General features: G+C 38.7%; 1 protein-coding gene across 1 annotated transcript in view; it reads left to right on the top strand.

The window, feature by feature from the left end:
* ppfia2 (PTPRF interacting protein alpha 2) overlaps positions 1–27633 on the top strand; it is a 506299-nt gene that overhangs the window by 400035 nt on the left and 78631 nt on the right. The window contains exons 12-18 of the mRNA XM_060840055.1: positions 5448–5586; positions 7692–7912; positions 11596–11836; positions 12250–12279; positions 12768–12895; positions 13506–13681; positions 19862–19952. Of these exons, the coding sequence (XP_060696038.1) occupies positions 5448–5586; positions 7692–7912; positions 11596–11836; positions 12250–12279; positions 12768–12895; positions 13506–13681; positions 19862–19952 (1026 nt within the window). The remainder of the gene's footprint in view (positions 1–5447; positions 5587–7691; positions 7913–11595; positions 11837–12249; positions 12280–12767; positions 12896–13505; positions 13682–19861; positions 19953–27633) is intronic.

Consider the following 27633-nt stretch of genomic DNA (forward strand, 5'->3'; position numbering starts at 1 on the left):
TGCTGGACTTGAGGATAAAGAATGCAAGTTCCTTGTAGAATCGAGCCTGTTATGAATTAATATATGAACTAAATACAGTCAGACATCACTCCACCTGTTTCTAAGTACTCCTTTAGCTCAGGAATTTAATGAAGTTGGAGCACATGTCTGAAGATGTGGGACAAAGAACTGAATATCTGTCTATTACATTTACAGAGGAACCTCGATTATCCGAATGAGATGGGTGGGCAATATTTCATTCAGATAATCGATTATTTGGTTGATTAATTCAATGCCTTTCCTCTGGGGCTCGGAGTTTTCTGTTAAGTCCACTCCCCGTTTAGGAGACTAGGCAGCAGCACACCATGCATGAGCCCTGGCCCCAACCCCATCCCACACTGTCCCCTGTCCACCCCTCCCACCCACTCCTGCTCCCCTCCCTGGGGCAGCCCGACTGGACACTAACAAAGCTGCTGCTGCCGCCTTTTGTGGGGTGAGTCTCCAAATAGCACACGCACGCGCACACACAGGCACACGCACAACTTTTTACCACAACGTTTTGACAGGTTCCCCCTTTGACAATGTTGGAGAGATTATTTGGGAATGGGGAGTGTACTTAACAGAAAACTCCGAGCCCCAGAGGAAAGGCATTGAATTAATTAACCAAATAATTAATTATCTGAATGAAATAGTGCCCACCCATCTCGCTCGGATAATCAAGGTTCCTCTGTAAATGTAATAGACAGATATTCAGTTCTTTGTCCCACATCTGTATAGAACTCCAGAGAAAGTGTGGTGAGAGAGAGAGAGAGAGAGAGAGAGAGGGCAGGAGGTCAGTCATTTGGAGATGGTGCTTGGGCTCCCATCAGTCCAGGACTGTTCTCGGCAGCATTTCAATAAGCCGAGTTCACTTTTAATCACTGTAAACAAAAGATATGATCAGTGTTGGAAACACGTCTTTGATGTAATGTTTCTATCGGGACCTAGAGATCTCCTTTGGATAATTCGATATTCGGATAATTGATATTCGGATAATCGAGGTTCCTGTGTGGTAGAAAAGACAAACAGTTTAAGATATCCTCAGTGATAAACAATAAGAACAGCCAGATAGAAGTGGACAAAGTAGCCTTAGAACGCAAACAAATTTTTGCTGGACAATGATTCTGTGAATAGTGAATGTCAGGAAGTATGTGAGAACTTAAAATTACACTAATGAGTACTGCTAAAGAAAAACCATACAGCAATGGATTGTGTGAAAGGATCCATGCAATATTGGAAATGTTGCATAAAATAGTAGCAAAACAATCAAACTATAAGTTGCAAGCAGCACTGATGTCAGCAGTAAATGTAAACAAAATCCTTATCGATGTTTAGTGGATTTAGCACATTGCAATTAATATATGGTTGGAATCCAAAATTAACTTCATACTGCATGATGAGCTTCCAACACTAGTAGCAACAAGTTAACTCAAATTTTTGCAGATTACAAAGGCCAATTCCTCACAAATTAATATATGAATGCTGAGAATGTGGGAGGAGGTGCTGGTGATAACACACAATGTACTTCGCATACCATCGAGCTGTACAATTTGGAACCAGAAAATCAGAACTTGCCATTTACACTCTAAGGGAATAATCAGAAATTTTTAATATAAAACAGTCTTTTAACATAAAACAGTTTAAAAAGAAATAAATAGAACCTCTCTTACATAATTTAAATTGTTTTGGTTTGGATCAGTTGATACACCCTCATACCTCTGAGTTATAGGATTTTGAATTTCGAGTATTGTCCACCAAACAAGAGACACTTCAGTGTATTTCTGGGATATTATTCCATTATCTGACATGCTTTTGTTCAGATGAGATATTAAAGAAGGCCATTTAATTAGATGGATATTGTGATACTGTTCGAAAAAGAAATGCAGAGTTCTCCTCGTATCTTGAACAATTTTTCTCCCGACAGCAATACCAGGAAAGAAGATCAACCCATGATTCCTCCTTATTTGCTATTTGTGTCATTGTATTGTTCAAATTGTTTGCCAGGTTTGCTTATATATCAAGAATTATTATAATGCAAAAGATTACATCAAATGAATGTCTAACATTTATTATCTAAGCTGAGATGTCCTAAACCAATGGCTTCAAAATGCAATTTCAAGTCAATCATCTTGGTGAGAGTATAGAGTCACTAATGTTGCAGACTAGGTTTAGAGTACCAAATAAATTCTTCCTTACAAGATATCAATGAATTAGTTGACCACATAAAAACTCCTGGACATGTGTTTTATATACTTATTAAAATGTTTTCATCAATTGATTGATTTATTGTCTTGGCTACCTAAATACAATGAAAAGCTTTGTTTACCAGCAGTACAGGCAAATCATAGGAAGTAAAGGCATACAGATCTCAAGGTGAAAAGAAACGTAGACAAAGGCATACAGATTACATCGCATAGGGCATGCACTAGGCAAAATCAATATTAGCAAGATCAGCGTTTTTTTAAGTTAGAGAGACCATTCATTAGTCTGATGACAACCAGGAAGATGCTGTTCCTGAACCCACTGATCCATGTGCTTAGGCTTCTGTATCTCCTGCCTGACAGAAGAGGTTGTAGGAGAGCATTACCGGAGTGCGATGGGTCTTTGATGATGTCGAAAGACTTTTCGCGGCAACAAGCCATGTAAATGGCGTCCATGGATGGAAAGTTGGCTTCCATGATGGTCTGGGCAGTACACGCAACCTTCTGTAGTTCCTTATGGTCCTGGACAGAGCAGTTGCCATAGCATGCCCTTATGCACACGGACAGTATCCTTTCAGTGGTGCACCTTCAGTAAGGTTGGTGAGGGTCCTTGTGGACATATCAACTTTCCTGAGGCGTCTGAGGAAAAAGAGGCATGACTGTTCCCTCTTGACCATCACATCTATTTGGAAAGTCCAGGACAGGTTGTCAGTTATCATCACTCCTAGGAACTTGATGCAAAACTAAAGAACCCTGATCACTGATTCAGAAAGAAAGAAGGAGAACATGCCCCCACCTACGGCAATATAGCTGAGGACGAAATGGTAGACAGCATCAAGTTCCTTGTGGGGCTCCAGTATTAACTGTTATCATGGAGGAGGTGCAGTTATCTTTAAAACGTTAATGAAATACTACCACATAAATCCAATGTGATCCTGCATACATTCACCTTTAACTTATGCACATAGGAAACTCCTGTGGAGTACTGAGGTCTGAGATTTAACCATATAGAAAGACGATTGAATTAAGTTTCAATCCCATAATCTGTCTAATCCCATAATCTGTCCCTGTTTGCCAGAGGGTTTCCAGGTGGCTCAAACTCAAGATCAACAAAAGGGGTTAACACATTTGATACCCTTTAAATATCAAAGCAGCACAGCTACTTCCTTGCCTAAGTCAAAGGCATTTGCTATCAGTGCTTCTTTAGAGCATGTGCTTTCACAGTCCTTGAGTTAGATTCCAGTTTTGTGCAAGTTAATTCTACTATCTTGGAATTTGTTCACCTGGATCTACATTTCTCTGTTGTCAACTTTCACTGCAGTGCAATGGTTTTCACAGTTCTACTTTAGGTCTTAAGTAAGGTTCAGGAGGAGGAAGAGCAGTAGCGACAACAACACTAAACACTCTAGATCATAGGACCATCACTAGCAGCAGCATCTATTTCCTGCTGAATCATGTGCGACACCAGCGGACAGAAAGGGTGGACGCAGAGCTTCTGCTGTAAGGAGAACATACACATGGCTCATTATCGACAGGCAGATTATCAGCTTTGAAAATGTGTTTCTGGAAAAGCACAGCAGGTCAGGCAGCATCCAAGGAGCAGGAGAATCGACGTTTCAGGCATATTCCCTTCTTCAGGATTCCCTTCTTCTGATCTCCAGCATCTGCAGTCCTCACTTTCTCCTAGAAGATTGTCAGCTTTCCCAATGCAACTGAACAAAAGTGGTTCAAGAGACTCAGACTCCCATGGCAATTTAGCTCTGAAATCTTCAGCCTCTTGGAATAAGATCTATTCTTCAGGGGACTGGGTGAATATGAATTGCCAGTCATTATCAAGGTCACCACAGCCCTGAATTTCTCTGTCACTAATTCCTTTCAGGGATCTGCTCATGGAATCTCCAGGACTTCACAATATGCTGCGCAGAAGCACATCTGCTTGGTGGCCTATGTCATGCTTGACTAGTCTGTCAGTTAAATCCATTTTGATGAAACCAGTCAGAAGGAGAGGAGCCTCTCAGATTTGATTCACTGGTTGTTTTCTCTTTGATTCTTTGACAGTGAGCAGCAGAAGCAAATCTAGAATTTGTTGCATATCATAAACTGCTTACATGGGCAATCAAGGTGTCCTCAGTATTTTTCATTGATGGAATGAAATCACTCAATTAATGTTCAGCTGGGATGTGATCACCAGAATGTGCCACATGGCAGTGTGTTACCTAATTTTGTAAGTCAGGGATTGCTTTTCTCTCGTGACCCCAATGTTGGGACCAAATCTGATTCCAAACCTGGTACTGGACCTGGTGATAGCTGCCCAAAAGGATTTTCAAAGAAATGGCCAATTAATGGCAGAAATTAGCTCTTGACACTGTAGTAGCAATAAGAGGTCTTCCAGGACTTAAGGAGCCACAGGCTAAAGTTGCAGATAGGGGAGAAAGAGTGTGCCATAAGGTATTGTTTCTTTTTTAAAAAGGCAATTACAACTGCAAGCCTACAGTAAGCCAACTTCTGTGTAAGTACTCCAACTGCATAAGACCTCAAATTCATCCTAGAACACTGATACTCCTGTTGACCTCCAATTTTTGATTTTACTAAACTTTCTAACTATATTACAAAGCTGCTTGTCTTTTGCTCCCATTGCCCAGACTGACTCCTTAAAAATGGCCTAGAGGAAGAAAGATGCCCACAAATTCTCCTCTGCCAAATGGCCAGCAATTCATGAGAACCTTGTGATAAATATACCTACAGACGTATACACACCAAAAGAAATTATCTCAGGGTCCAGAGAGAAAACTGGACAGAAGAAAACTCAAATAAAGCTGTTGCTGTGTGTTTCCACAGATTTTCTTTTCATGGAATGAAGGCTGAGCCACTTTAACAGGCAACACTTACGGTCATAGTGGAACTTGATGGACTAAATGGCTTCTTACTCTGCAGTTATTTTTCTAGTTGCTCAGTGATTCTTGGGTAAATTGTGGGGGGTATTTTTTTTTCTGTAAAGAAAGAAGTGACTTACAATTAATACATTTTTGACCTCAGGACATCAAAAAAAAAGTTCATAGCCAATGAAATATTGCTAGGGTATACAACTGTTGTAATTTGCATTAACATTGCAGCTTTTACAATATAAAAATAATACAATTGCTCTACTAAAACAATTTAATTTTAAATACTGAGAAGACTGCTCCATTATTCTTTCTACAAGATAATGCAAAAACTATTACTTTCCAGGCAACGTTTGGATACTTCACCTGATATGCGATATTCCATGGGCTCATTGATAGATAGTCAGTCTGACCATTATAGGTCTTCCAAAGTGCGAAGAAGATCGCAGAAGGGGCGTATAGCAGGACACAGAGAAGAACCAAAGGTTTGCACCTTATATTTGAATTAATATATAATTGAATAATCTAAAAACGATTATTATTGTTCCTTGAATTTTTCAATTAAGTTTGAAGTAATAAATCAGAATACTTACAGCAAAATATTGATTTGATTTATTGTTGTTACATGTACCTAAGTACAGTGAAAAGCTTTGTTTTGCATGCAATACAGACAGATCATACATACAAGGACATACAGATCATAGGGTGATTGAACAGAGCGAGGCATACAAAGTTACGGCTGCACAGAAAGTGCATTAAAACCAAGATCAACATTAGATTTGAAATTTGACAGGTCCATTCAGCAGTCTATTAACAGTGGGGAAGAAGCAGTTCTTGAACCTGCTAGTACATATGTTTTAAGCTTTTATATATTCTGCCTGAGAAAGACGTTGGAAGAGCTTATAATTGGGTGAGAGGAGTCTTTGATAATGTTGGCTGCCTTTCCACAGCAACAAGAAGTAGCAATGGAGTCAGTGGATGGGAGGTGGGCTTGCATGATGCTCTGGGCTGTGTTCACAACTTTTTGTAGTTTCTTATGGTCCTGGGCAAAGCAGTTGCCATACCAAGCTGTGATGATGATTTATACCATGTTTTACCTTTTTTTTCAAAATACAATTTTTCAGACATTATGGTCAAAGCAAACTAATGTAATTTGCAGTCAAAGCAGAAAGAAAACAGTTTCAAAAGCCTTCAAGGACTTCAACTGCATAAAGTTACCATTGGATAAGGTGAAGGAAAGGTGTGTAATTGATTTCTTACTAACAGATGTGGAAGACTCTTCTATAGGGTTCTCACTAGCCTCTAAGGCCCTTAGTATATCGGCTATCAAAGATGCAGGAAGCAGCTTTGAATAGTTTCCACTTTGTGATAACCATCTTCTTAAGTCCATGAGTAACAGTATAAACTCACAGTAGTAGTTTCTTAATGAGGTGATATGTACAAGAATATGGTCACTCTGCCAACAAATACTCCAATGTCTTCCCATGATTGTTTGAGTAAAGCTTCCAGATGCAGCAGAGATGTCCTTGAGAGTTATGGTTTTGTGCAATTTCCTCTCTCTGGTTTATGGCATATGATGCAATACCTTCAAATAAGTTATCTGATATGGCTATCAATCTAACCCTGACTACCCAGGGACACCTACATGTGATCATACTTTGTTTCTAGCAGGGGTGTCTCAAGGTATAGCAATACAGGAGATGGATATTGTTTAGGTCATTTGCTGTAGACAAATGTCTGTATGTGTATGTGTCTGTTGTGAATGTGCATTTTAGTTTAGTTCAACGTTGTTTTTTTTTGTCTCTTCAGACCTGACTTTAAGCTCAAGATGGCCCACCTTACAACATTTTAACACAAATCTAATTGCAAGACATATTTTTAAATGATCTTATTGTGCAGTATGATAGAAATACACAAAAATGTCAAAAAACTCTTACACCATAAAAACATGATAAATACACAAAATATAAAAATACCTTGGAGTGGAAAAATACAGGAGAAAACTACACATCCAATTTTTTTTGCTTCTTTGATTTGTTTCTATTCTTAGCTTTTATCTTTAATTAAAAAAAAGAAACAAATGCTATTTAACAGACAATGTGTTCAAATATTTTTCAGAAATACTGTTTAGCTTTCATATATAAAAGTTGGTTGATATCTCAGAATTGCCATCAAAGAGGCATGGAGAGTGTGTGGTTGCAGTTTATCACTCAGGAAGAATAGATTTCCCTTGTACTTTTATTAAGTCCCATGTTTAGAATACATAACAAGTACTCTGTATAGAAATTCTTTCTGAGGTGCAGGTAACAATCTGAGAGCCTGGTTGGTTGTTGGATAGTATGCAATCAACACTGGGGTGCAGCCGAGAAGCCTAGGAAGACTTGAAGAGACCAGGAATAAAACTATTAACTGCAGATGCTGAAGGTCTGAACTAAAAATAGAAATTGCTGAAGAAACTCAGTAAGTCTGGCAGGGTCTTTGGAAACAAAGCAGAATTAACATGTTGATTCCAGTGACCCTCCTTGAGAATATGTGTTATGTTAAAGGTTATGAGAAACACTGTAGAATTTTGACTTTTTCTGTATTTCAGATACAAACAATTGGCGACAAAGAATGGAGCAGAACTCAACATATTAGCATGCTGAGCAGCCAACAATTTGAGAGTGACACTGAAATGTCAGACATCGATGACGATGACAGAGAAACCATATTTAGTTCCATGGATCTGCTTTCACCTAGTGGGCACTCTGATGCTCAGACTCTTGCGATGATGTTACAAGAACAACTTGATGCTATTAACAATGAAATAAGGTGACTACTGTTCTTTTGTCTATCTGCCATGTTATATTTCATTAATGAGCTATAATCTTACAGATTGCCTGAGGAATGACAGATACATCTTGATGTCGATATTCATAGGATAATGCTTATTGCTACAGGGTTGTAGAAATAGGTACAACGTGAAAGGGTTCTATTATATACATAGAACATAAAAGAATACAACAGAGGAACAGGCCCTTTGGCCCATGATGTTGTGCCAAACATGATGTCAAACTAAACTAATGCCCTTGGACCATATCCTTCCATCCTTTGCATATTTATGTGCTTATCTAAAAGTCTCTTAAATGCCCATATCGTATCTACCTCCACCACTACCCCTGACAGTGTGTTTCACACTCCTACCACTCTCTGTGTAAAAGAAATTGCCCCTTACATCTTCTTTGAACTGTCTCTATCTCACTTTAAATGCATGCCTCCTAGTTTTAGACATTTCAAATCGGAGGAAAAGATTCTGAACCATCAACCCTACCTATGCATTTCATAATTTTATGGACTTCTATCAAGTTTCGCTTCAGCTTCCACCACTCTGGAGAAAACAACCTGAGTTTTTATAGCTTCTCCATATAGTTCATACCTCATCGGCATTTTCATCCAAGTCATTTATATATATCACAGACAGCAGAAGTCCCAGTACAGACTAGGCACAGACCTCCAGCCTGGAAAATAATCTTCCACCACTACTCTATGCATGTTATGGGCAAGCAAATTCTGAATTTGTGCGCCAAGTCACAATGGATCCCATGCATCTTAATATTTTGATTGAGGCTATCATGATGGACCTTGACAAAAGCCTTCTTAAAATCCATGTAGACAACATTCACTGCTCTACCTTCATGGATAATCTTCGTTACCTCCTCAACAATTCCAGTCAAGTTATTAAGACATGACTTGCCCCACACAATGCCATGCTGGCTGTCCCTAATTAGGCCATGCTTCTCAAAATGCACATAGATCCTATCCCTAAGAATTTTCTCCAGTAGTTTCCCAACCATCCGTGTGAGACTCACCAGTCTATTAGTTTCCTGGATTGTCACTATTTCCCTTCTTGAACAGAAGAACAACATTAGCTACTGGCCAGTCCTACAGTGACCTCACTAGGATACAAAGATCTTAGTCAAGGCCCAGCAATCTCCTGTATTACCTCTCTCAATAACCTGGGGTGGATACCATCAGGCCCTGGGGACTTATCTACTTTTGTGCTGTTCAAGAGACCTAACACCACTTATTTCTTAATTTCAAAATGCTGTAGCAAATTAACATTTTCCAACACATCTCACTATTCTCCATATCCTTCTTCTAGGTGAATACTGACACAAATAATTCATTTAGGATCGCATCCATATTCTCTGCCTCCAAGCACAAGTTCTCTCCTTTATCCTTGAGAGGTCCCACCTCCTCCCTCGTATCCTCTTGTTTATAGTGTATGTATAGAATGACTCTCTTTAACCTGACTTGCCAAGATCATTTCATGGCCCCTTGCTCTCCTAATTCCCTGCTCGAGTTCTTTCCTGGTTTCTTTACATTTGTTACAGGCCCTGTCCAATTTTAGCTTCTTAAACCTTATGTATTCTTCTTTTTCCCTTTTGACTAAATACATAACCTCCCTTGTTATTCAAGGGTCCCTTACCTTACTATATTTGTCCTTCCTCCTTACTAGAACATGCCGGTCCTGAACTCTCGTCAGCATATCTTTAACCAATTCCCACATATCAAATGTGGACTTGCCTAATAACAGCTCCTCTCAATCATCACTCTAGCTCCTGCCTAATACTGATGTAATTTGCCGTCCTCCCAATTTAGTACCTTGCCACAAGGTCCTAACGTATCCATATAGCTATCTTAAAACTTAAGGAGTTGTGATCACTGAACTATATTAACAGCTGCAAAAGTTTTAAATAGGGACAAATTTGAAAGGGGAGTGTGTCTGGAAAACAATCAATTAAGAGTCATACTTGTATCAACTAAATGGTGAGCCACATTTTGGTGTATAATATATAGTCTAGGTCAGTTTATTTCAATAAGAATATAAGTGCCTTAGAAGAAAATCAGAACAGCATAAACAGGACATTTCAGGAAGAGATATTTGGGCACAGCTTGACTTGTGTGGAGCTTCTTAAAATATTGGAAAAATATGAACTTGGTAGGCATTTTCTATGTTTTAAGATGGCGCTGGAGAGTGGCGACACTATACAAAACTTTTCACTGTATTTTGTAACATGATACACATGATAATAAATCAATAAATTCCATTTTCGTAGTGAAATTGATTGTGTTGAATGTTTTATCCAAATGAACCTTTTCAAACTCTGCCGAAATTCCTTTGATATATCAGTTCCACCAATGAAAACAACAGCTTGCTTTTGATTTGTCATTTTAACACAGGAAAATCTTCCATGGCTCTTCACAGGACTGACAAATATTGAGACTGCACAAAAGCAGGAAATACAGCTGTTCAGGACATTGGTTAGACGACTTTTGGAATACTGCATGCAGTTCTGATCTCCTTCCTATCAGAAGGATGTTGTGAAATTTGAAAGGTTTCAGAAAAGATTTGTAAGGATGTTGCCAGGGTTGGAGGATTTGAGCTATAGGGAGACGTTGAATACGCTGGGGCTGTTCTCCATGGAGCATTGGAGGCTGAGAGGTGACCTTATAGAGGCTCATAAAATCATGACGGGCATGGATAGGATAAATAGACAAAGTCTTTTCCCTGGGATGGGGGAGTCTAGAACTAGAGGGCATAGGTTTAATGTGAGAGGGGAAAGATGTAAAAGAGACCTAAGGGACAACTTTTTCACTCAGAGGGTGTAACATGAATGTTTGAGCTGTCAGAGGAAGTGGTGAAGGCTAGTACGATTGCAACATTTAAAAGGCATCTGGATGGGTACATGAATAGAAAGTGTTTGGAATGATATGGGCCGGGTGCTGGCAGTTGGGACTAGATTGGGTTGGGATATCTGGTCGGCATGGACGGGTTGGACCGAAGGGTCTGTTTCCGTGCTGTACATCTCTATGCCTCTATGACTCTATAACATATATTGGTCACTTTTAAAATAATCATTCATGAACTTGCTAGAAATTGATGACCTATTTCTTTTAGTGCTTTTGACTTTATTTTCTATCAAGTTCTTGACTTTATTTTCACATTTTCAGAAATGGAATGGCTCTTGCACCTTCTAATAGCTTTTAAATTGATTATTTATATTTTTCTGCTGCCCCAAATTACTTTCTTTTCTGTTTCCCCCTTTTTCATGCCAAAGTAATGAGATATTACAGGCTCCCTTTACGTGGTGTCTTTCCTGTTTTAAGCTCGCCATCAGGAAATCAAGAGCCATCAGACCAAAACTTGCATAACAGTTTCTGGGGTTTTTGTTGTATTATCTTTGGAAGTCTCAAACCCCTGTTCTGGGGAATATTAAAAAGCTTGTGAGTTCACAGTACAAAGAATGGGCATAAGTCAGCATTATAGCTCTTCATGGCACAGTGTATCGATAATTTAATTGAACTTCATTGAACGACATTTTAATGAATTGAAAATGTATCTTTAGAGCTAATAATAGTACAACCTATTGCTAGCACATGTGATAATTTTATAGGTATGCACAGTAATGCATGATTTTCTTTCTCAATTCAAACCATTGTGGATTTTCCAGGTTAATTCAGGAGGAAAAAGAATCAACTGAACTTCGTGCTGAGGAAATTGAGAATCGAGTGGGTAGTGTTAGCCTTGAAGGTCTAAATTTGGCCAGAATGCATCCAGTGAGATCTATTACAGGTTCTGTCACTGCTTCATCATTAGCCAGCTCCTCCCCTCCAATCAGTGGACATTCAACACCCAAATTCAGAGCTCGTAGCCCTGCTCGAGACATTGATCGTATGGGTGTCATGACATTGGTGAGTTTGGGGATGACGCCTGAATCAATACACTATTTTTAAATTTTAATGCAAATGCTGACATATGTTTTTAATAGCACTAATATGTATTTTTGTGGTAACTTATTTATGATCACATAAGATAAACGACAGATAAATCTTGTGTATTTCAACTTTTTAGATCACAGAAAGCATGGGCCATCATCATAGTTCAAGCTTAAAATAGAGACTTACATGATATTTTTGAATGGAAAACCTAGGAGTCAGGGTTCCTAAGCATGTTCGAAGCTCTGGTTATAAACACCTCTATTGGCTTTTTATGTATGACACATGGTAAACACTTATTCAATGTCAAATTGTAAAATGAAATAATATTTTCACTGGCATTTTGCACTTCAGTCTAATTTATGTTTTTGCTGTTTTGCAACCATCAGCCTAGTGACCTAAGGAAGCATCGGAGAAAGGTAATTACATTAACAACATTCCATAAGAAAGGTGTATGTTTAGATTTTCAAGATAGTTATTCTTTAAGTTCCACATTTATAAACCTTAAAGGATATTTCCATACTTATCCAATGTCATTTTTTTGTTTAATATTGCTGAATGTATTATTCTCAGATTATTTATGGTCATACGTGAATAAACAAGTGTTAGTTATCAAATTCTTGTCATATTTAAATAAACTTTCAGCAATCACTTGCAGCTAAAACATTGCATGATTTCAGAACGAAGTTGGATATAGCACTTGGAGCTAAAGGGATTGAAGGATATGGGGGAAAGCAAGAACAAGCTATTGAATCAGATGATCAGGCATGATCATAATGAATGGTGGAGCAGGCTTGAAGGGCTGAACGGCCTACTCCTCTTATTTTCAATATCAGAATATATGAATATAAGGAGTTTTAAATAACAAGCGAAACGAGTGTATTATTAATGCTTCTTTTTACTGCAGATTGCAGCTGTGCAGGAAGAAGGTCGTGAAGATAAAGCCACAATAAAATGTGAAACATCACCACCATCAACACCAAGAGCAGTAAGAATGACACACACCCTGCCTTCCTACCATGATGAAGTACGTAGGTAAGCCATCTAGAACAAGGATCTTTGCTGATCACTTGATTTGATAATTGAATTGATAGGTTTACCTATTACATCATTTGTTAAAGTGTAATATGTAATAATGTATAATCAGTATATCAATAAATTTATTGTATGTGTAGGGTAATGTACAGAATTATATTAAATTATTCCCAGAATGTAAGTGTTTTAGTGAATCATATTTTTCTGCTTAATGGAAGGTTATTTTTGGAATAAATGTAAATGAGACACTCCTGTGAATTGTTCTGTTTATCCGCACTGAACTTATGGTTAAGAGTTTAGTTCAGAAAATATATTTTTAAGTAATTATTTTACATCTTTTTAAGTTTGAAAAAGTTTGGACGAATGAATTGTTGATTTTTTTAAAACTTTGAGTGTAGTTATATTTGTATTTTGAAATTTTCTTGGTACTTTATGACATTGCATGATTTATGAAGAGTAATGCTTGGTGATCCATTCATTTGTATACATTTACTGAAATCTTTTTAACATCAGCAGAAATATACAACAGCAATATGTGAAACATTATTTGTAATAGTTTGAATGAGAAGAAATAAGACAAAATGAAAATCTTTGAACTGATTCTTTACAGTTTTTCAGCATCGATAGAAGCAGAAATGGGCAACTATAGCAGTACAAGTAGTCAAGACTCACTTCATAAAGCACAAAAGAAGAAAGGAATCAAATCTTCTATTGGCCGTTTATTTGGCAAAAGAGAGAAAGGACGGTTAGCACATCTTAACAAAGACCATTTGGCCTCGGTTCAAGGTCAGCAACTGGTTTATCAATAGTCAGTTTGCTATAGTGGATTAATTATCTTTCAATTTTCAAATCTGTGTATGTATTTGTCTTCCTTTAAATTAATTTTGTTTAAAACTTGAGAATTTGGATTGCTAGAGAGAAGCTTTTTGTCCATTTAGATATCCTAATTTAGAAAGGTATAACTGCTGCAATTGTTTTTTTTTAGATACTATGACACTTTATTTATCAGAATGAGCTAATAAGTGAGAATATTTTCAAGTGTTAACTTTAAGCCATTCTTTGATATTTCTTGTGAGATAGCAATTTTTTGTTGGGATCCAATTTGCATAAAACCTTAATAAAAATGAGTTCTGATTAGCTCTATATTTCCTCTGTGAGGCAACCTGAAATAAATATTCCTCATTTAAAACTAATCAAAAAATACTTATGTATGATCAAACTTGTAATATTCTGTAATTCTTTAATTCCTCTCTCCATAGTCTGCAGATTTTCACTTTTATCTCACTACCTTTACGTTCCCAGTAGTTTATACAGAATAGTATCCTTCCTTTTTGTTTTAAATGTATCTGTAGAGATTATGTCTTGATAAAAGTAGAATATCCTTATATTCTACTGTTGTAATAGAAACACTTTATAATATCCTAACCACTGTTTTTACTTCCCATCTCTGCTGAAAATCTTAAAACCAAGAACATTATAATCCCAGTTTTGTCTCCACCTAAACCATGTTTACATTAAAGTCACTACATTATAATGTCTGGAGGTCCGATTCAAATTTTGCAGTTTTGATTTGGATGCTTTTTTGCATTTACACAAAATGAAATCAATACAATATTTTTAGAATTCCATTCCTGATTCTCCTTCCTGGTTTACTCATTTAAATTCATTGCTTCTTTTATTACAGAGGTCCCTGCATTCTTGGGCTTGAAATGGAAACAATTTTGCTAGAGTAGTGAGGAGACAAATTTTAGAATGGAACTTGGCTGCTCTAAGTCTCTGCCTTACGTAAAGTGTAACCCAAATTTGCTTGTTTACAATAGCAGGAAGGAAAATACCCATTCACTAAAATGTGCAACTCCTTCCAATCACAACCATAACCCATGCTTCCCTTGTCGATGAAGTATATGTCTAACTCAGCCTTGAATTGATTGAATGATCCAGGGAAGAGACACAGACGCACTTATCTGAGGGGAAAAATATTCATTTCCAACTTAAACAGGAGTTGTTTATTTAAAACTGTGTCTCCAGTTCTTAGTCTCTCCTGGTATCCATTGTGTCAAGTCTCACAATCTTATTCATTTCAGTACAAAGATGTGCAGATTAGGGGGACTGGCCATGCTAAATTGCACAAATTGTCCAGGGACGTGCAGGCTGGATGGATTAGGCATGGGAAATGCAGGGTGCCAGAGACAGGGGAGGTTGGGGTGAGTCTGGATGCGATATTCTTTGGAGGGTCATTGTGGACTTGATGGGCTGAATGACCTACTTCCACGCTGGCAAGGATTCTATGCTTCTTTGATTGCAACTCTCATTCTTCTAAACTGTAATGCGGTTAGATCCAGTGTGTTCAATCTGTCTTCATAAGGTAAACTCTTCTTCCCAAGAATGAGTTGACTAAACCTTCTCTGAACTGTTTTGAATGAAATTATATGCTTTTCCAAATAAGAAGGCTAAACTGCACACTGTATTACAGATATGTTGTTACTTAGGCCTGGTACATTTGCAGCAAAACTTCCTTACTTGTATATTCCATTTCCCTTGCAATGAACTCCAGCACTCTTTCTGCCTTGCTTAGCTGAGTTTGCATGATTTTTCATTTTGTTTCAATGTACCAGGACACCAAAACTTCTTCATACCATTTAGTTTGTAGTCTGTTTCTATTTAGGTTTCTTTATTCTTCTTGCCAAATAAGCCATGTTAACATTTTCCCATGTTATGTTCCATCTACCAAATTTCTGTCTACAGCTTACTATCTTCCTGTCCATCAACAAATCGAGTTCCCACTCCTCCAGTCCTTTTCATTTAAGTAATTGACATAGATTGCAAGTAGCTGAGGCTCCAGCATTACTACCTTGGCACTCTACTTGCCACCCTGAAAATGGCATTTATTTTTACTCCCTGTTACCTCACACATCCTTTATCCATGATAATATGTTACCACCTAAACCAAGAAATCCTGTTTTGTGTAGTAACGTGTGATGTGGGATCTTATGAAATGTCTTTGGAATTCCAGTAACACCATATTTACATGATACCCTTTTCCATTTTCCTTGTTATTTCCTCAAATAATTCTGTCAATTTGATGATTCCCCTTTCATAAAACCAAGTAGACGCTGTAGAATCACATTATGATTTTATGCTCTGCTATAACCTCCTTTAAAAATGGATTACAGCAATTTCACTGTCAGATGGTACACTAATTTGCCTTTGTTTCCTGAATCCTGTCTCCTCCTGACTTGAATGGAGGTCTAGCATTTAGACCATACGAAATAAAAACAGGAGTAGGCCATTCAGTCCCTTGATCCGCAATTCAATAGGATCATGGCTGATCTGACATTCCTCACCACCTCTTTCCTGTGTTTTCTATGTAACCCTTGATTCCCCGACTGATCAAGAATCTATCTATTTTGGCCTTAAATATACACAACGAGTTGACCCCCAAAACTCTTGTTGCCATCGAGTTCCAAAAACTCTTAGCCCAGAGAGAAAATGCATTTTTGTCTTAGTCTTAAACTATGCCTTCTGGTCCGAGGCTCTCCCATGAGGAAAAACATCCTCTCAGCATTTACTCTGTCAAGCCCCTTAAGAATCCTATAAGTTTTAATGAGATCAACTCATGCTTCTAAAATTCAAGGAGTAGAATCTGAACCTGTTTAGATCTTGCTTATCAGACAATCCCTTCATACCACTGATCATCCAAGTGAACATTCTCTAAACTGCCACCACGGGTGGGCAGCACGGTGGCACAGTGGTTAGCACTGCTGCCTCACAGTGCCACAGTGCCTGGGTTCAATTCCCACCTTAGGCGACTGACTGTGTGGAGTTTGCACATTCTCCCCGTGTCTGCGTGGGTTTCCTCCAGGTGCTCCGGTTTCCTCCCACAGTCCAAAGATGTGCGGGTCAGGTGAATTGGCCATGCTAAAATTGCCCGTAGTGTTAGGTAAGGGGTAGATGTAGGGGTATGGGTGGGTTGCGCTTCGGCGGGTCGGTGTGGACTTGTTGGGCCGAAGGGCCTGTTTCCACACTGTAAGTAATCTAAGTAATCTAATCTAATCTAATCTAATCTAATCAATGCAATAATATCTTTCCGTCAATAAGGGGACCAAAATGGCTCGCAGTACTCCAGCAAGTTTGTACAGTTTCAGTAAGATCTGTTCACTCTCATACCCCAACTCTCTTGAAGGGCCAACATTCCATTAGCTTTCTTGATTCCTGCTGCAGCTGCGTGCTAGCTTTCTATGTTTATGCACAAGTACCCCCAAGTCACTCTATGTTGCAGTTTTCTGCAGTCTTTCTCATTTAAATAAGACTCAGTTCTTTTGTTCTCCCTTCCAAAATAAATAACCATGTTTTCTCATATTATATTCCATTTGGCAATTTTTTGCTCACTTCACTTAATTAATTTATCAATAACTCTATAAACTGTTTGTATCTCTCTCTTTCTCAATTTGCCTTTCCACCTATTTTTGTCATCCCCAAATTTGGAGATGGTAAGTTTGCTAACTTTTGCCAGATTGTTAATATATATTGTAAACTGAGACAATGACCCCTGTGGAACCTTCCTGATTACAGGTCGCCAGCCAGACAAAGAATCCCTTTATCCACTCTTGCTGTTTCCTGCCCATAAGCCAATTCTCTATCCAATATACTATCTCCAACTTCATGGGCTCTTATTTTATGACCTTTGTGAGGTCGAATGCCTTCTGGAAGTCCAAATAAAACAAATAGAAGAGGAACTGGTGACTGCACAAGAAATTTACCATATAATGCAATGCCAGAGAAGATCCAAATCAACTCGTTTTGTGAGTTTGAAGTCCTTTTCAAGTCTCTCTGGAGTTATTTCCATACTACCCTATTGGATATTTTCATGTCAGAAGTCCAAAACATGCATCAGGCCCTTTTCAACTTCCAACATGCACATTAAACTCACTTTGCGTCAGGTTGTGTCTTTTGAGTGCAGATGGGTGATGGATACAGATGCAGCCTGGTTAGAAGGACTGCATAAGTTCTTGGAGACTGCAGCTCAGCTCCCCATGTTATTCTGTATATGTCATCTAAACCTGACACCCAACCCTTTCCCGACCCATCAATCCTCATGTCCTGTCAAACTTCCTTTGCCTCCATATGTCTGTCATATCCCCATGTTCTTTCCAACCCACTAAGATCTGCAACACATCTCATTTTCCCTCTATATCCCCTCATATTCCTATGCCATCCTTTTCCCCTCCATGCCCCCATGTTTCTTCCAAAGTGACTCACCAAGTATATATTTGCACAATCATCAGGAGCTATGAAATAGCAATGGAATGCTATTTTAATGCAGTTTAAAAATAATTAAACTTCCATCAATTTAATAAAATTCTCTTTTGAAACCATTGTCATTAATATTATAAAGAACTGTTCTCCTGTTGAAAAGAAATAGAAAAATATCCCTTCAGTGGCTGTGAAATTATATAAACAACCACATACTCAGAAAATGCAATGAAGAAAAATTGTTAATATAATTGTTCTTAACCATTAACCTTTTATCAGATGGCTCTGTCATTCGTAGCTGTTGGGCTAAGCACTTCTGAGGAGCTTATAGAACTCTTCCAAGCATTCATAATAGCCAAAGCTTTCACAATATTTAATTGCAGCTCCAAGACCCTGAATCTGAAATAACAGATGGCATTATACTTCTGTTTCGAAACAATTGGAAGGAAGGAAGTGCTTAGATTTATTTTAAAACTTGAACAGCAGAAACATTTTTTAAAGTAAAACGTAAAAGAATATTTAAATATCATCACAAACATGGCAGAAGAGTTTGCTAGCACATTGTTTTGGGAATTTGAATGAATTATGGCACTTCCTGTATTAGGAAACATATAAAAATGCTTGTCAATGCTTAAATAATGCTTAATATAATGGTCTGACCTTTGCAGGACAGAGCGCTGATCGACAATTTTATTAAAGACACAGTACATTACATTATAGCCTATAATAGAGACATTTTACAATTACTTGTCACAGTGTCACTGTCTCTTCAGCAAACCTCTCCCAGTAGCCTTGAATTTTCCAACCAAGTTTTTTTTCAGGGAATGGGGAGGGGTTCCAAATCTGCACCAGCAGATAAAAATAATTTACAGGACAAATCCAGTTTTCCTGTGGTCTTGATAATGGGGAGCATGTTTTGTACCCAAAGCCTTCCTGAACAATGAAAAGACCACAGAAAAATGGCACAAGAAGCACAGAAAAATTTGGTCAGCTGCAAACAAAAATATCTTGTCCATTTTGTTAGCCAATTGATGCTTCCACAGGAGATGGAAATCTGTGTCTGTGTTTCATCCGTCAAAGTCTGGAGAAGCTAGCAGTCCTCATGCAGTTCATGGACCTGTTGTTTTCAGTAGCCTTGCTTGCCCCAACTTAGCTTGTTAGATGCAAGGGTAGTTTGAGAAAAATTATTAGCACAGTTACGCTGTCATTGAATGACATGCACGTTAGCTCATACAGCCAACAATTTTATTACAGCACTGGTCTATCTCTCATATGTTGCTATTGTTCCAGGATTTCAATTGTGCCTTATGTAACCATAATTTAACATTCTCAAAGAGTATGTCTCCTACTACTAACCCCACCTCATTGTTAAATTCATTCTTATATTGAACTTTTATAGACTCTGCACACCTCTAATCTCTTACTCACAATTTCATTGAACTTCACACACAAAATGCAATTTCACATCAGTGTGAATCCAGAATTGTTACGGCTATCTGGAAACCCATTAACATAAATAATTTAGTGTTCTTTAAGATGGAGTTTGATTGAATCATTTGCTCCTTCCAGTAGTTCTCAAACTAACAAGGACAAAGCAAATAAGATTGAAAAGCATGCCATTTTTATTTCTGCAGTATACCATTTATACTTAATTGGCTAAGCATATTGATTCTGCTGTTCCTGTTGCCCTGACCTTACACTTTCTTTCAACAGGCATTTTTGACACAGAGATTGGTAATCCAGATTCCCTTGGGCTGGGAAAACTCGGAACTCAAGCTGAAAAAGATAGAAGATTGAAGAAAAAGTAAGTGTTCAGCAAAGCAAGTTTATTATGAAAGAGAAGCTTTGATAAAATTCATCTAAGTATAATCATAAGATGTTTAGACAAACATATGTCTGGTTTGATTTAAGGTGGCATATGGAGGGTTGGGGCTGATTAGGTGCCAAAAGGGGAATTTACACGAGTCACCCTTGGATACTTTATTTCTGTCTTTACCAAGGAGGAAAATGCTACTGATGTCATGGCAAAAGAGTAAGAAGTTTAATTGCTGCAGGATTTTAAAATTGATAACATTGGGGCATTAGATAGGCTTTCTGGACTTTTATGATAAGAAAACAGGAACTGATTAGATACACTCAAGACACTGCGGGACATGAAAATGGAAATTGCAGAGATACCAGCAATTTGTTTTTGCTCTTTGTTAAACTGGGGTAATGCCAGAGGACATTATGTCCTTTTCAAAAAAACATGGTATAAGGATAAGGAGAAAGCGAGGACTGCAAACGCTGGAGATCAGAGTAATTAGGAGTAAGGGATAGCCAGTTTTATGGGGAGGGGGGAGGGAGGGGAATATTGGGAGGAAGTGTAGTCCAGGTAGTTGTCCGTGTTGAGTCGGTTGCTGGAAATGCAGATGGAGAGGTTTAGGAAGGGGAGGGAGGTGTCTGAGATGGTCCAGGTGAACTTGAAGTCAGGGTGAAAGGTGTTTGTGAAGTTGATAAACTGTTCAGCCTCCTCATGGGAGCACAAAATGGTGCCAATACAGTCATCGATATAGTGGAGGAAAAGGTGGGGAATGGTGCCAGGGTAACTATGGAAAATGAACTGTTCCACATACCCGACGAAAAGGTAGGCAAAGCTGGAGCCCATGCAGGTGTCCCTGGCTACCTCTTTGGTCTGAAGGAAGTGCGAGGATTTGAAGGAGAAATTGTTGAGGGTGAGGACCAGTTCAGCCAATCAAGTGAGTGTGTTGGTGGAATGGTACTGGTTGGGTCGATGGGAGAGGAAGAAATAGAGTGCTTGGAGGCTTTCATCATGGCAGATGGACGTGTACAGGGAGTGGATGTCCATAGTGGAGAGGAGGCATTGTGGGCTGGGGAACCAAAAGTCATGGAGGAGGTGGAGGGAGTGGCTGGTGTCCCGAATGTATGTGGGAACATCCTGGAGCAAGGGGAACAGGATGGTGTCAAGGTATGCGGAGATACGTTCTGAGCGGCAGGAGCAGGCAGGGACAATGGGTCGACTGGGGCAGTCAAGTTTATGACTTTTGGGTAAGAGGTAGAACCAGGCTGTGTGGGGTTCCTACACAATGAGGTTGGAGGCTCATCACCTGAGGTGATGAGGTTGTGGATAGTCTGGGAGATGATAGTTTGGCGATGGGAGGTAAGTTTGTGGTTGAGGGGGCAGTAGGAGGCGATGTCTGTGAGTTGGCATCTCGCTAAAGCAAATTCAGCTTAACTTCAGTAATTGGAAAACTTCTGCAAATAATAATTCAGTACAAAATATTAGATGTAAAAATGTGGATTGATTAAAGAGATCAAACATAGATTTCTTTAAAGAAAATTATGTTTAACTAACTGACTGATGACAGGTAACAGAGAGTGTTGATCAAGGCAATCCTGTTGATGTGATGTACATGGAAGGCATTTTATACTGTACCACACAACAAGCTTATGAGCAAAGTTAGAACTAGTGGAAGAACAGAGAGAGTAATAACATGGGTTTAATAAAAGTCTGAGCAAAAGGAAACTGTAATGGTTAGTGAATGTTTCTTATGTACAGGCACACTTCTTGTGAAGTCTTCCGAAGTCTGTTTTGGAAGTCTTGCTTTTTTTTGTGATATATATCAATGATCTAGATCTTGGAATACAGGCCACAGTTTGAAATTTGAAAACCTGCAGGTATAGTGAACTGTTCAGGGGATAGTGTAAAACTTCAAAAGGATACAGTAAAATTGGTGGAGTGAACAGATGAGTTGCATATGAAGTTCAGCGTGGAGACGTCTAAGGTAGCAGATTTTAGTCAGATGAACATGGAACAACAATATAAAATAAGTGATATAACTCTAAGGGGGGATACAGAGACAGAAAGGGCCTGTGTGAAGCTACAGAGACAGAAAGAGCCTGTGTGAAGCCCTTTAAACGTGACAGTACAAGTTGAGAGAATAGTTAATAAAGCATAAAGTTTCCTAAGATTGTTTTAAGTAGGATATAAAGTACAAGGGAATGGAGATTATGTTGAAGTTAGACATGATATTAGTTCAGCCTCATCTGGACATTGCATCCAGTTCTGGTACCATGCTTTCGGAAGGCTGTAAAGGCATTGAAGACAGTGCAGACTGGTTTTGTGGGAATGCTTTCAGGCATGAAGAATTCCAGTTATGAAGATAGCTTAGAAAAGGTGGGACAATGCCCCTTGGAAAAGAGAAGGCTCAGACAAGAGCTGGTTGAAGAATTCAAAATCATGAGAGGCCTGGAAAGAGAAAATAGGGAGATAATATTCCTACCCATAAAATAATCAAGAATGTGAGGGCTCAGATTTAAAATTACTAGTAAAAGATGCAAAAATGATGTGAGGAAAAGTTCTTTCACACAGTCAGTGATTAGGGTCTGGAAACTACCACTTGAGACTATGGTGGAGGTAAGTTCAATTAAGAGATTTAAAAGAGATTTGGACTGTTATTTGAAAAGAAAGAACATGCACAGTTAAAGGGAGATGGCAAGAGAATAGCACTGTGGAATGCTCACCTAGAGAACCAGCGCAGACACAATAGGCCAAATGGCCACCACCTGCACTGTAACAGTTCTGTGAGTTAACATCTTTCTCACTTATCCATGTAATGTGGGCATCACTGTCAAAACCATTATTTAGTGCTCTTTACTATTTCCCTTATTGGATGATGACTTGCCATTTTGTTGAAGTCTTTGTGATATAGGTAAACCTGCAATGATGTTCGAATGTGTCAGGAATAAGTAAGCAATAAATGCTCACTGATAATTATTAACAATTTTTACGCAGATTTCTCACAGACAATTCATGACATCAGGAATGCATTTTAAACTGGGTCAAAAATTGAGGTATTAATTTTGACAATTATCTTTCCAATATCCTCAGTTCTCTTTTTTTCTAATTCTAAATTTTGTTTTCTGTCTCACCCAAACTACATATTTTTCAGCCTTTATTTTCCCTAGAAAACACAGTTGAAACCTTTAACAAACTATTTTCTTCAGATAGTAATTTACAATTATTAATAAGCTTTGTTTTAAACAAACCTTATTGTTTGAAAATTAGCTTCAAAAAAGTTATTTTAATTAATCAAAAAACAGCACTGAAAATCGATAGTTACATAATGTAAATACATCACTATTCTCAATATTTTTATGTGTGAAAATATACTAAAGTATTCAACCAATTTGCTGGCAATCCCCAAATTCCATCTACACACAGGGCGAATGTATTTTTTCAATTAAAGAGTTTTGTTGAGAGATTCATGGAACCTGTTCACATCGCTTGGAATGACTTTTCTCATGCAACCTTCCACTCATCAAATCATTAATTAAGCATGCAAGTACTGTGGCACATTTCTTAGGAAATTCTGTGGCTGGAATGACACAAGTATTCGCCACTGGTGGGATTTTCCAGCATTCATGCAGTTGACACCATATTCAATGTCTAGCTGCACACTATTTCAGATGCTGCACCCAAGGCGGCAGTGTTCAAGTTTCTGCATTCAGGATATGTCCCAGATAAAATAAAGTAAATCTTGCTCCTTGCTTCATGGACAAGGATGTGGAAGTGTTGATAGAATGGTAGTGAAAAAGAGGGTAGTTGTTTTTCCAGTTGGCCAACCCAGGAGGCCACACCAGCAAACCAAACCAACCTGGGCAGAAATTGTAGCCTAGGTCAGTGCTATTTCCTGAATGAAGCAGAACACCCAGCAGTGCAGAAAAAAATTCAATGATTTTCTGGGCTCTTCAAGGATTGGTGCCACTGTCTTCTCTCTGCTACCAGAAGCTCATAGGCCATCATGCCACCTCGAAATGTGCCATTACACTTGAATCTCAAGAAGGCTCCTTGGACTATAACTCTCAGTATTGCATGCAGCATATCCATTCAGCTGGACTCACCGCCTCATTCTCCCATATGTTTAACCCTTCCTGCCCCCTGCACTTCCTACTCACTCACTGTGGACCTTTCATCACCTCTCTTGTTCATGTATCACCACGAACTTCTGTTTCATCCACTTCCATCACAATTAATCCACCATTTGTCTCATTGCAGGAAGGCCTTGTCCATCTCCTGAGCTGATAGATCAGGCAGGGTACCATGGAGCTAACTAATCCATAGAGTGGTAACACTTGCTTGCAGGACTGACTGTGCCACAACCCTATAATGCATGGATATGGAGTCCTGCAGTTTAGTAGAACCAAGTGCCTTACTGGCCATGGGTAAAGACCCTGGACTGGAATCAGATGAGCCTGCTGACTGACTATGGTAGTAGCCCTAACTGACCACAGTGCCCCTTCACCCCAAGAAGGATTGGTTACCTTTGACTTTTAGTGATGGTTGTTGTTTTACAGTAGCGGCAATGTGTTTGCCATGTATTCTACTGGCAAATGCTATACGCATGACATTGACATAGCACTGAGCTGCATTGCTATGTGTCCACCTCTTTGCTTGTTCAGTGCTTCTCATATAATAAGCCTCTCTTTCTGCACAAAGAAGCAATGCAAACCACAGAGACCAGTAGCCCATAACTAAGCAGTAAAAACCTTGTGCATTAAGAAAGCAAAGTGAGCCACACATACACTGTCAGCATATCAGTCAATATTGAAGTCAGTGAGTGTATGCTCAGAAAGCAATGTTAAGCACACGGAGGCTTGATAGCCCCCAAATAAGCACAATGTGAGTGAGTGCTAAGAAAACAAGCTACAAACTGTCTGTGAGAAAGCATGAGATGTATTTATGTCCTTTTACATATATAATGACCTGGCAGAGGTCTCAGTGTTCCTGAATTCCAGAGTAAAGTGTTAAAGCACAGAAGTGGTGTGGAAATTGGTTGAGGACCAGTGATGTGGTGGAGCTGGTGGCTTGCTGATGTTGATTTGCATGGACAAAGGGTTGAGGAGTATGGTGACCATGGAGGATGCAGTTACATTGTTATTAAGAAGTAGTTGGATGATGGATGGGAGAAACACCTAGCGAGCTGCAGTAGCCAGGTTGCATTTTTTCTAATTTACATGTCAGAAATGTTCACCTTCTAGATTTTCAGGGAAGGAAAAGAGAATTGGAATTGGCTTACAAACAAGGTGATCTGAACCTTTAATGAGATGGAAATGCATAGAAATAAACTAATTGCTGCAGACAGCATTTAATGCTTGACAGGCTCATTATGAAACTTTTTCTCACATCGAGAATCAGATTTTCTTAATTCTCACTTTATTATTTTCCTGTTCTCAGCATTACTAATGCCATATTTGGAAGAAGAAATGTCTGCCAACAGCCAAAACTCATTCATTTTTGAAACTGCTAGAGCCAAAGCACAACTCATTCTGAGCTGAAATATTTTGATAATTTAATTTGTCAACTTTAATGTGCTATTTGAGGAAAACTGTATATGGTTATGAATGTCTCAAATTTAAAACTATTTCTGTCTTTTATTATATTTTGATGTATCTGCCATACATTTATTACATTTTCAATTCAATATCATGATATGCTGATAATTAAAAACTAAGGCCTCAGCTATGTAATTCTTCTTGATCTCTTCTTAAAATGTTTCGTAGAGCCCTGTAATGAATACATGTATAAAATAGTGAGGAAGGTCAATCAGATTAATATTTCCTAAGATTATTGACAACTGTGTCTTGTAATTTGATATTTCCCCTTTTTAAATAACAAAAAATAAATCTCTTCTCATTCAGCATTTGAACTGTGATTGTAACACATTCAGTTCTATATACATCAAATAATGTAAATGTAAATCACAACCAAATAAGACCATAAGACATAGGAGTGGAAGTAAGGCCATTCGGCCCATCGAGTCCACTCCGCCATTCAATCATGGCTGATGGGCATTTCAACTCCACTTACCAGCATTCTCCCCGTAGCCCTTAATTCCTCGAGACATCAAGAATCCATCAATCTCAGCCTTGAAGACATTTAGCGTCCCGGCCTCCACTGCAGTCCGTGGCAATGAATTCCACTTGAATGGTCCACTTCCACTTCCAATGGTCGTGTAGTGATTGTAACGAGGTCAGCCAGATGGATATCGTAGCATGAGTTCACTGTTTGGACTAGCTCAACAACCCCGATCAGGGAGCGCTGGCTGTTGGTAAAAACCGGAGTGTCAGACAACCTGGGGGTTGACTCCTTCAAGGATCTACCAGAGTTAAGGACCCTCCATGTGTATATAAAGGTTAATTTGGTGACAGGACACTGGTTTCTGTGGGGTTATTTCAATGGCGATAGGAGTAAAACATATCCTGAAGAGACTTGCTTGCAACAGACATCTTTGAGATGTGGTAAGCATTTCTGACACCATACCGTTGTTTGGAAAGCTTGACTTGTGTGACCCTGCTGTCTAAGACTGGGCCCAGTATGTGGAAAGGATGTATTATTTTTTCTGGGCAAATGACATTGGGGCAAATGAAAAGTAACAAGTAATTGTTACTAAGTAATGAGGTGCGGCCTCATCTGGAGTATTGTGTGCAGTTTTGGTCGCCATACTATAGGAAGGATGTGGAGGCATTGGAACGAGTGCAGAGGAGGTTTACCAGGATGTTGCCTGGTATGGTAGGAAAATCGTATGAGGAAAGACTGAGGCACTTGGGGCTGTTCTCATTGGAGAAAAGAAGGTTTAGGGGAGATTTGATAGAGGTGTACAAGATGATTAGGGGTTTAGATAGGGTAGACACTGAGAACCTTTTACCGCTAATGGAGTCAGCTGTTACAAGGGGACACAGCTTTAAATTAAGGGATGGAAGGTATAGGACAGATGTTAGGGGTAGATTCTTTACACAGCGGGTTGTGAGTTCATGGAATGCCCTGCCAGTAGCAGTGGTGAGCTCTCCCTCTTTATGGTCATTTAAGCGGGCATTGGATAGGCATTTGGAAGTTATTGGGCTAGTGTAGGTTAGGTAGGATTCGGTCGGCGCAACATTGAGGGCCAAAGGGCCTGTACTGCGCTGTATTTTTCTATGTTCTATGTTCTATGTTCTAATTTTCCTGATAGCTTGCAGACACAAAGCTTTTTTGATTATTAACTTTCCCTCAGGAACCAGATACTAAAGCCTATCAAGAGGTCATGGATTTAGTTAATACATGTATAAAATAGTGAGGAAGGTCAATCAGATTAATATTTCCTAAGATTATTGACAACTATGTCTTGCAAGTTACGAGTTGTCTCGTAAGCATTGTTACGACCCCAAGCTGCCTCTAATCCTGAGATGCGATCAGTTTTATTCGGCAATTCCAGAACCAAGGGAATTTTGGGAATTTTGACTAAGTTAAAATGACTGGAGAGGCATGTGACTTTGGTTTAATTCTTAATGAGATGCTGTGGGATCTGTTGATAATGGGATTAATGATATAACCATAAAAAAGCACCAACTAACTGAAGCCCAATTGGACTTCATACAGGCATGACAAATTCTAGTTGGACTAAACAGGATAAACAGAGAAAGATGTTCCTGATGACCAGGAAATT

The sequence above is a fragment of the Hemiscyllium ocellatum genome, chromosome 19 (genome assembly GCF_020745735.1).
Source record: "Hemiscyllium ocellatum isolate sHemOce1 chromosome 19, sHemOce1.pat.X.cur, whole genome shotgun sequence".
Taxonomy (NCBI): domain Eukaryota; kingdom Metazoa; phylum Chordata; class Chondrichthyes; order Orectolobiformes; family Hemiscylliidae; genus Hemiscyllium; species Hemiscyllium ocellatum.